Source organism: Pavona decussata, unplaced genomic scaffold (genome assembly GCF_977016875.1).
Source record: "Pavona decussata unplaced genomic scaffold, jaPavDecu1.1 SCAFFOLD_87, whole genome shotgun sequence".
In the NCBI taxonomy this organism is placed as follows: Eukaryota; Metazoa; Cnidaria; class Anthozoa; order Scleractinia; family Agariciidae; genus Pavona; species Pavona decussata.
The window spans coordinates 4,923,293-4,934,409 of record NW_028145504.1 but is presented as its reverse complement, the minus strand read 5'-3'; the positions used below and the strand labels follow the sequence as shown (position 1 = coordinate 4,934,409).

The 11,117-nt window shown below is 38.9% G+C and overlaps 1 protein-coding gene and 1 long non-coding RNA gene across 2 annotated transcripts; one reads left to right on the top strand and one right to left on the bottom strand.

The window, feature by feature from the left end:
• The first annotated feature begins 4,225 nt into the window (after positions 1 to 4,225).
• On the top strand, positions 4,226 to 5,351 carry LOC146474959 (uncharacterized). The gene is made up of 2 exons (XR_014866021.1): positions 4,226 to 4,352; positions 4,653 to 5,351. It is a non-coding gene; the product is annotated as an uncharacterized LOC146474959 (long non-coding RNA).
• A 1,265-nt stretch (positions 5,352 to 6,616) lies between these two features.
• LOC146474958 (BTB/POZ domain-containing protein 6-like) lies at positions 6,617 to 7,931 on the bottom strand. The gene has a single exon (XM_085116865.1). The coding sequence runs from the start codon at positions 7,778 to 7,780 to the stop codon at positions 6,617 to 6,619; it is 1,164 nt and encodes a 387-aa protein (XP_084972991.1). The 5' UTR covers positions 7,781 to 7,931.
• Between the last annotated feature and the right edge of the window lie 3,186 nt (positions 7,932 to 11,117).

Below are 11,117 nucleotides of genomic sequence, written 5' to 3'. Positions count from 1 at the left end.
AGGATTTTGCGAGGCCGAGAATATCTGATAGCTGAGAACCCGGCACCCCATAAATACTCTTCTTATCATCCTGCTTTACAAATGGATAACGGATTTCAAACTGGAATGTGTTGACAAAACTTAACGAAAGGATAAGTCGGTAAACGGTATCAATGAGGCACAACATTCCACCCAGAGGACAATAACCATATGATGCTCCCATTCACAATGGGTGGGGCCCGAGAAATTTAAACAGCGAGGACGGCGATGAGAATAAAAATGCAACTTGAAAATATCAATTTAATCATATGAGTTGAGCTACTTTGCGACTCAGCCATTTTGTTCAACTTGTACAGCTGTGGTCAATACATACCGTGGTATGAATTTCACGTCACTAGTGAGCTTTTCACAGAGGACGCGGTACATCGAGAAATGTGCCAAAATATATAACGTACGTTGATCGTCAAGTCATGCGTTTGCAATTGCGTGCTCATAGAGTTATGATGCACCAGAGACATTAGAGTTCCTACATGTAGGCGAGGCCGAGAGCCAACTTCTTGAAGTCAGCCAGTGTTGACTGCTCTTCAAACAACACGTTCTAAAACCATCGGGGATATTCTAAAATGCATTTTTTGGAACAAATGAAGGAATTTTTTATTATCTCGTCCATAAAAAATACTGATTTGTGGCAATAATTAGGGTTTTTTATCATTTTTTTACCATATTGTCAGAAACTATGGTAAGAAAACATCTTTTCGTATGTATTATTGCCAACTATTACAAAATTGCAACATTTCAAAAATAAGTGAATTTTGATCTTTTCTTACCAGAAATCGATGTCTTTGATGTATCATGGTAATCATTTTAAAAAAAGTGCAAATTTGAACCGACGAGGAAGTGGCATGAATTGAACTGAAGTTGTTGTTTTCTGCCATAGACAGTGAAAACATGGCAAAAAATCGCAATGCCTCGCTATTATTGTCCAAAAACTCCAACAAAATATTAAGATGTAGGTTTTCTACTGCAAAAAACACAATTTAAGATGATATATTTGCCAAGTTTTTAAAAAAATGGCAAAATACATATAAAAAGTGTTAGATGTTGAAAGGTACATGGAAATTTCCGTGTACCTTTAGCAAAAGATTTCGAAAGGTACATGGAAATTTCCGTGTACCTTGTAGCAAAAGATTTCGAAAGGTACATGGAAATTTCCGTGTACCTTGCAGCAAAAGATGTTGAAAGGTACATGGAAATTTCCGTGTACCTTGTAGCAAAAGATTTCGAAAGGTACATGGAAATTTCCGTGTACCTTGTAGAAAAAGATGTCGAAAGGTACATGGAAATTTCCGTGTACCTTGCAGCAAAAGATGTCGAAAGGTACATGGAAATTTCCGTGTACCTTGCAGCAAAAGATGTTGAAAGGTACATGGAAATTTCCGTGTACCTTGTAGCAAAAGATTTCGAAAGGTACATGGAAATTTCCGTGTACCTTGCAGCAAAAGATGTCGAAAGGTACATGGAAATTTCCGTGTACCTTGCAGCAAAAGATGTCGAAAGGTACATGGAAATTTCCGTGTACCTTGCAGCAAAAGATGTTGAAAGGTACATGGAAATTTCCGTGTACCTTGCAGCAAAAGATGTTGAAAGGTACATGGAAATTTCCGTGTACCTTGCAGCAAAAGATGTCAAAAGGTACATGGAAATTTCCATGTACCTTTCGAAATTATTTGCTGAAGGTACACGGAAATTTCCATGTACCTTAAGCAAAAGATGACAAGAAAGGTACATGGAAATTTCTATCTACCCTTGAGTAAAATATGTTGAAAGGTACATGGAAATGTTTGTGTACCTTTAGCAAAAGATAAAGATGGGGTATGGATGTTTTACCGTAGGTCTCGGGTATGGATATTATACCTTAAGAAGGCCTCTTAGCTGGTATAACCATGATCAATACTACAGATCGGGTATGTAATACTGCGAGTCTTAGCCAGTACAAATGCTTATGTACCACTATCCAGTACATAACGATTTATCCGCTCTTCGAATAACTAAGGCCAGATCTGGGTATAACATATGTGGCCTAAATCAATGGTAAAGCATCGTCACTAATTTCTGCGACAAGTTTTTACTGCCCGCATCGGTTTTAATCTTGACAGATTCAGCAGTTTAATTCCGTACTAATAGCCGCGTGAACAACACTTTTTCTAATGAGAGGTGTAATGTCCGCGACTGCCCGGACCCAATGAAAGGAAGTGTAAACTGCACCTGAAAATAATATTAATATGACATTAATATGGTCCGCTTAAATAAAATGCTGTATTCTACCGAACCGGTTGACTAAAAGCGACTTGATTGAAAAAATCCCAAACATTTAGCAAAAACATTCTTCTTTTTTAAATAACAAACAAAAAACAATTCGTTACATTTTCAAGCTTTTTTTTTATTACTTCTCGACATTTCTCAAACACATAAGGTTTTCTTTTTGAATGCTAAGGCAATCTGAAGTTTTTCTTTTATGGGAAGGTAATTCCCGCACCAACCGCACGTTTCCTGTGGATTGCAAACCGACCCGTTTTTAAAACCGCAAGGAAAAAAATTAGTGCCCTATAATATTTCGTGTTGTGGTCGAGCAGATAAACACGTACGAAATAACATTTAAAGTAATGGGAAAATATGGCAATATTACAAGTCTCTTCTACACCATTGCACATTAAGGTTACCGGCCTTTAGAGGTTTCTCGCGCCCAAAGGATGTAGCACGTCCGGTTTAAACTGTGGATACCTAAACCCCTATATCAAATTAAAGCTTGTAGAGCTGGCTATAGAAACTATACCGAGAATTTTGTAATAAAATGAATTGTCCAATTTTTCACGACCTCTAAATGCGAGCGTCCGAATCACCTTTCGAAAGCTACTGCACGTCAAAGCGAATTTTGTTTTTCGCTAATTTAATTTGCTCCTCAGTTTCCGGACCCAAAGCAAACGTGTCTGCGTGTGAAAAGTTACAGAACATTTACGAAATAAGATTAAAAAAATGTGGAGTGATTGAACAAAAATCGCTCTCGGAGAAAAAAATATTTCGAACTAAAAAATTCGCAGAAACGTTTTTGTTGTTTATTATATGTTAAACTACAGCTAGTGTCCATAATTGAAGTTAAACGAACAAATTCCCTTTTGAGTTTTAGCTCTTTAAAGTGTCCCCTTCAAGTGAAAACATTGATTCGAGAAAACAGCGCTAAAGATTCAACAATTCATTTTATTTTAGTTTTTTGGTATAGTTTGATAGCCAGCTCTGTAAGCTTTAGTTGATACGGGGGATTATGTAACTATAGCTAGTTTAAATCGGACGCGCTACATCGCTTAGGCGCGAGACACCTCTAAACTTATACTTTTGCGTAGAAAATATATCGTATTCACATTTGTATTCACTAGTTAATTGCTTGCGAGACCGAAAGGAATGTTATGATCCATAACGTAATGATACAACATAACTCCGTATTACGAACTCTGTTAAACTTATCCACGGAAATAATGTAGTTTTCCTACCGTGAAGAAGGTAAAGCGTATCCACCGTAATTCGTGTCGCTATTTATCTCTGAATATTATGTTCCATCTTGCTCGGACATGGTCATCTTGAACCAACCCAGGGTTTTTTCTTTTTCATTTAAGATAGACCAACAGCTATGTCAGGACAAGTATCTCTAATTCAGTCTTAGCTTCATCCACCGTCGTTCAAGAGAGTGGAAATAGATTAGCTTCAGCTTTGAAATATTAAAACTGAAATAGCATTTTCGTGCTGTCTGTCCGAGCAGGCATTTCCAACGGAAATAGCAGAGGCCGCATTGTGGTCTCAGTCAATCTAAAATAACAAGGCCCTCTATTGAAAAGCGTAATCATTACATATATCCGGTTTTTGTTACCGAAACATTCCTGACGAGACTGTGGTGAACTAAGAAAACGGTGAGTGTATACAATATGCGAGCCAGCGAGGCATGCGAGGCATGCGAGGCAGACGTGCGAGGCGTGCGAGGCATAAGCGAGGCATGAACAAAACAAGCGAGGCATGCGAGGCATGAACAACCCCCAACATAAACTGCTAACCGTTAAGCTAACCGGGGAGCTATTTAAGCTAACCTGAGTGCTATTTAGGCTAACCGGAGTGCTTTTTAGGCTAACCGGAGTTTTTTTTAGGCTAACCTGAGTGCCTCGCACGTCTGCCTCGCTGGCTCGCAGATTGTGCATCCCCAAAACGGTTGAGAGAATTGCGCCCGAAAAAACGAGTTGCGCTGGAACAACATACAGTGGTAACTTCCTTTCTTCAAAGAATGTAGTCGGCGTAATACTGACATGAATAGATGCTAACCCGTCTGGCTGGTAAGTGATTAATTGTATTTAAACCCATTTCTTACGGAATTAAAGATTCTAGTTCACAGTAAACTATTTGACCCGGATAATTGCGTTTAGCTAAATTTACTCGCACAAAAATTTGTGTGACCCCTTGAGAAACCCACTTGTATTTCTCAACTCCGCAGACGCCATCGCACTTGAGCGGAGGCGAACATCAAGCCATTTTCAGCTCTGCTGGATAGAGAACATTTCGTCATACTGTCCTCACTCTAAACTTTCATCAAATGTACTGAATGTAACGCTATTTGTTTGTTGATTTCTCGATAGGATCAACGATACAGGCCGCTGTTCCACACGTGCTCTATGTCCGAATTATAAGATCGTGTAAGGAAGGCCAAAGGAACTGAAGCCAGATGATTAAAAGAGAACACAGGCTAGTTGATTAGCACCGACTCAAAACGACTTCTAAGGCAACATTACATTTTTTCGATCATACCTTTTCCAGCGCCTGGCCTCAACTACCTGCTATCTCTGACGACCTTGCTCAGTCGAAACCATTGTAGGTATTCATAACCTTGACTAATGGAGCACAGGTCTAATAATTTCGTTCTTTTAATTCGCTCTTATTCTTATACAATACATTAAATGATGATATGTTTAAACTGATAACTGAGCATCACGTATGAGGTAATTTCATCTAATCTTGGACCTTTGACTTAGAACTAAAGGAAACAATAAACTTCTTCAGGATGTGATTCCTTTCTTCATATGTCACTGGAGTAAATGCAGTGATTCCATCCAAAAAAGTAACTTGTTCCTGTTCGACAATTACGAAACTTTGTGTTGTTGTTGTTGTTGTTGTTGTTAAAAGTTATGAGGTGGAAGTACATCGAGACATATCGGGGACGAAGATTCGATGGACGCTTATCAGTAGGATGTACGACATTTGATATTGTTATATAGCATAATTTAATCTTATATCACTCACAAGATGCTTATTAACAAAATAAAGTATATTTAACAACAGTACCACTGTTTACTTGAATATATATTTTTATGAAAGGACATTTTATACTTTTCTAGCTTTATATTTCGTGGCCGGGAGGCACTTTGAAATTTCCATGTACCTTTGCATTCTAGAACCGTAAAGGTACAAGGAAATTTCCGTGTACCTTTGCATTCTAGAACCGTAAAGGTACATGGAGATGTCCGTTTACCTTTGCATTCTATAACCGTAAAGGTACATGGAAATTTCCGTGTACCTTTGCATTCTAGAACCGTAAAGGTACATGGAAATTTCCATGTACCTTTACGAATTCTAGAATGCAAAGGTACATGGAAATTTCGATGTATACCTTTACGATTCTAGACTGATGCAAAGGTACACGGAAATTTCCATGTACCTTTACGATTCTAGAATGCAAAGGTACATGGAAATTTCCGTGTACCTTTGCATTGTAGAACCGTGAAGGTACATGGAAATTTCCGTGTACCTTTGCATTCTAGAACCGTAAAGGAACATGGAAATTTCCGTGTACCTTTGCATTCTAGAACTGTAATGGTACATGGAAATTTCCATGTACCTTTGCATTCTAGAACCGTGAAGGTACATAGAAATCTCCGTGTACCTTTGCATTGTAGAACCGTAAAGGAACATGGAAATTTCCGTGTACCTTTGCATTGTAGAACCGTAAAGGTACATGGAAATTTCCGTGTACCTATGCTTTCTAGAACCGTAAAGGAACATGGAAATTTCCGTGTGCCTTTGCATTCTAGAACCGTAAAGGTACATGGAAATTTCCATGTACCTTTGCATTCTAGAACCGTAAAGGAACACGGAAATTTCCATGTACCTTTGCATTGTAGAACAGTAAAGGAACACGGAAATTTCCATGTACCTTTGCATTCTAGAATCGTAAAGGTACATGACAATTTCCATGTACCTTTAACTATAAAATCCAGCACCAACTGCATAACCTGGAGTAGTACGGGCGAAAACTTAAGCATTTAAATTTCCTTTCACTGTATTAAATTTGAAGGAAAATGATAAAATGAGCTAATATTTACCGGATGAAGTAAAAACATGGCAAAATAATAAACCTTTTTTGTAAATATTGCCACTTTTAAAACTCTTTGGAGAGGAAATGGCACGAAAATGACTAAAATAGCTTAATATTACCAGAAAATCGCCGTTTTAGAATATCCCGATGGTTTTAGAACGTGTTAAACTTTCCAAATGCATCATCAGAACTCGACATACGCCGCCACAGGTAAAAACAAATAGAAGCAACTTAGACCTGGCAACTTAGACCTGGCGGATCAAACATCACATCATAGCCGTAATACGTGTTTCTGTCATGATGTTTGACCTCGGAGCTGTACGACCCTAACTGCTTTGCGATAAACGAACCATTCGAGGTATCCATCACTTCAACACTGACTGTGTATTTCGTTTCTTCACGGCCAAAGTGCTGTACCCCGAGCAAGTAGATAACCTCAGTGTTACAAACAGTGAAACAGATACGGTCACTTTTGCACCGCGTGTAGTTCCAAACCCCAATTCCCAGTTCTGCTGGAATAAGGAATTTACCAAATCTATGACATTCACTGGTAATGTCCTTGGCTCTTGGAGTAACTGAGAACTGCAAAGGGGGGCTCAGAACATCGCTAAAGTGTTTCATCATGTCAACAATTTCTTTTGTGGTAAGAATGTTGCAGTCAGGGACTACAGAAATGAACTCCTTCTGCGACATCAATGGGAACCGTATGGCTTTTACAGTCTCCTCTCCAATAATTCTTCTTTTGTCTTGGCCATAAGGTTTCACCCCTTGTCTTTCACATTCTTGCGTGGCCCAGCGATCGACGGCCTCGAATAACTTAATTTCTTTGATATGCAAACATTCTCTCTTCACAACTGACTCAATCAGTGATCGCTCAAGCGTCACAAATTCTTCTGACGTCACTGCTTCCTCGGTGTTCCTCTCAATCACTTTCCAGCATCGATCTTCCAAATCTTTATCTTCAAATTTCTGAGCGTGCGGTAGAACTGAGAATACATTTGATGCTTCCAAGTTGTCTCGTAGATATTGAGTGCATTTATCAGCGAGTGGAGGCACCATGTATTTCTTCGCCAAGTACTGCACACGCATTACATTACTTCCGGTTAGCTTCACTTCATCGCTGTACATGTAGCGAAACAATTCCAACAGACTCTCGTACTCACAGTCAGGCAGTTCAATTGAGTCTTTAGTCTCCGCCATTTGACCATAGAACATGGCGTAGAACACAGGACTGCTGATTGCAAGCACAAACTTGTGAGCTGGTATCACCTTTGTTTCACTTCCGCCATTCGACACAGGAAGAACAAACTTAACATCGCTTAACAGCTCACTATTCCAAAGAAACGTTATTCTTTCCAAGACGGTTACTTTCTTCGTCTGCCAGTTGTCGTCCATAACTGTCAATCTACGCAAAACAATGATATATTAGCAGGCTCCTAAATTCAAAAGCGGCCGAAATAAGCCCCTTCTCACACTTGGTGGCGATCACCCAGGAATAGTTCGTTTTCGTTTCGTTTCTGACTCGTCCCCAGTCTCCTTCCTTATTGATAAATCGTGAGACGCGGGGGTTGACGGGAAACAAGACGCTCGATGGACGTTTGGGATAACTGTTATTACGGCTCTAATATAACAATAGAGTTGATGTTCGCGGGCGTAAATATGTTTTTGGCCCGACTCAGGCTCATTTTAGCCCGAGCCGCAGGCGAGGGCTAAAATGAGTTCTGAGAAGGGGCAAAAACATATTTACGCCCAAGAACATCAACTCTATTACTATTATAATAATTTCAGAGGGCATTCAGAAAAGAAATCAAAGACAGGCGTTTATTTTACATTTGTTTCATTGTTCAAAACTATTCATTGTCGCATAAGCTTTAAACTTCAACAGAACACCGCAAAATTTGTCGAGAGAATATTGCTTCTAAGTTTTCAAAGGGAAAATAACAGAATTTTGTGAGCAGCGAAGACATGGTCACTTGCAAGAGTTAAAATTAATTGTGCAAGTGCTAAACTGAGCAGGTTTCGCTCGACGAAGACAAGCTGTTTACCTTCACCTCGCAGCCGGCCATGGAGCTACTACAGGCATTATTTCCACCATCGTACACCAGTTTCTGTAAGTCCTTTTTTCTAGCTAGCTGAAACTACTGGGAATTTGCTTCTTCGTTAGGTTTTTCAGCCATTTTGTAGCTCAAAACAATTTTTTTGCAGATGGCAGCGCTTCCAGTCAAACAAGCAAGAAAACGGCGCGAACAGTTGAATGGTTTCCAGTTCTGATTGGCTGGCTACGTTATGTTCTTGTTTCTCATTGGCTTAGAGCATCGGGCTAAAATATATTTTAGCCCGCTGAATTTTTCATTTTAGCCCGCAAAATACGCGGCAATGCCCGATGAAATTATTATAATATCAGTTATATATAGTTCAGCTCGTCAGTGTACGCTTCAATAGGCATGCTCGCTGTGTGATTTTGATCATGATGGATGGGCTATCACACTTCATCGGATTTTGACACTGAGGAGTGCACGACAACTTTGAAGTGTGATCAGTACTACTGACTTCTTACTCAAAGGAATAGATTCATGCCGAAAGCCGGGCAACCTGTGTATCAATACACAAAGCTGTTCATATCTTGATTGTAAATCGGAATACCTGGTGCGCACAATACACTAACATGGACCTGGAAATGGTAAGAATCGACTTGGAGACCGAAGAAACTAATTTTTTTTAATTGTAATGATGTAGTTAAGAGCAGTTTAACTTTGATTTGGCTAAACAAAACAAACAAACAACGACAATTTATTATGAGAAAAGACAGATTACAATATTACATACCCACAATTAGCAAGGGTTATTCGAGGTCGGTAGCATTTACAGTTGTTTGCACGCTCAAAAGGAACAAAAAATTAACAGCACAAAAATAGAAATGATTCATGAAACAAAGAGAAAGAGATTTAAATAAGAAAATAAATGAATAAATAAAACACCTGAATGACTAATTGTTATTTAGAAAGTTAAATGCAAGCTAACTAAGTAGTGACATAAGATTGATACGAGTTACAGCGTTTATATCAACATACACCTCCTCAGGCTCCAGAACCTTTAAAAGCAATTCATGCAGTTTACGCTTGAAAAGTGTTTTACGTAACTTTCGTAGTCGAGGAGGAATTTTATTCAGAAAATGCCTAAGCCTCGAGATGATCCCAACACCTTGACTTATTTTTTATGAAATATAGTCTATGTGGTATCACCAGGAGAGGTTACTGTCAACCAGAATACCTAAATATTTCACGTAGTTTTAACGTTCGAGAGAAGTCATTTTCTTTAAGTCGTTATCATATAGTATTAAGTTTACGTCGTAATCAACCTTGCGTTGATAAGGGTGAAAAATAACGAAATTGGATTTACCAGTGTTTAGCGATAGTTTATTTGCGTTAAGCCACTCGCAAACTTTAATCAATTCAGCAGTAAAAACTAGCTCAAGTGATCTAAGATTTTTATCTGCGTATAAAAGATTAGTATCATCAGCGAATAAGTCAAAGCAGCAATAGTTGTACAAAATTAAGAGTGACAAAAACGATCAACACTGTCCTTTAATCTCTACTTTCTCTGTTTGTACCCTTGAGGATTAGGGGGTTGCCGAGGGCGATAACTCGTGTAGCCAAGGGGGGCCAGAGGAGGGGGGGGGGGGCGGATTGGAGATGAGGTAGTCGATGGGGCGCTTATTCGAGCATTCACTTCACGCGGCAAACTATAGTTAACAAAATCTTGTTGTCACACTCTAAACACCTGGCAAACCCCCGCTATCACACTACAAACTCCAAAAGAGCGCAGTTTTTCCTCAAATAAGAATTTGTCGACAGTTTTCTGTTTCTACTTCCTTCTTCGGCTAAAGTCTAAAGTAAACAGTTAGGGTTTTAACCAATGATTAAGTACCAAGTACGAGTTTAACAAGCGGCTCTAATTAAAAGGTGTTAAGAGGTACAGTTTCGCCCAGTTTTCTAATTTACCCGCCCTATTTTTCTCCTTATGTTTGCATATAATTTCAAAACGTATTGATTCATTCAAGAGTTATTGATTGGAGGCCGGAAACTGTGTAAAAATGTTTATTATTTACGCTACCGCGCGATCGGCTGAAAATGGCGCGTTTGCCGGATTCTGTTAAAATCTTCCCGCACTTGCGAAATCTAAATTTTTCGTACTCAATAATTGCATACTCCCTTAAAGCCATGATTAAGTTAGAGCCCTAAGATAATTTAGGATTCGTTGTTTTCCATGATTACACGCACTGAAAATAAATCTTTTACCGGCCGGCTATAAAGAATTTCTTTCCGAGAAGAAGCGGTTTCATGTTCTGTTTTGCTTTGTTGTCGTAGTTTACACTTGAAGATAAAACCATGTATTAATTCCTTTATTGACCAAGCTTGTTAGGTCAAGATGGCTGGATAATGACCAAGTTCTTTACTTTATTTTATTTATTTTTTTTTTTTTTTTTTTGGCGTCTTTATGGATTGAGACGAAGAACGCAAAACAAGAACGCTTGGTCAATAAGTTTACCGCGAACCGCGAACTGCTGGAGGTCACGTGACCAGTCTTCACGTCACGTTTGAGGTTTTCGACGTGCGTTTTCAACGTGGAGAGGTAGGTTTTCACATATGTCATTTACCTCAAAGCTTTTAGCGTATAACTCTTGTTTTATCTCACGTAATGATACAAAAATCTTGTGGAGCAAGTCTTTATC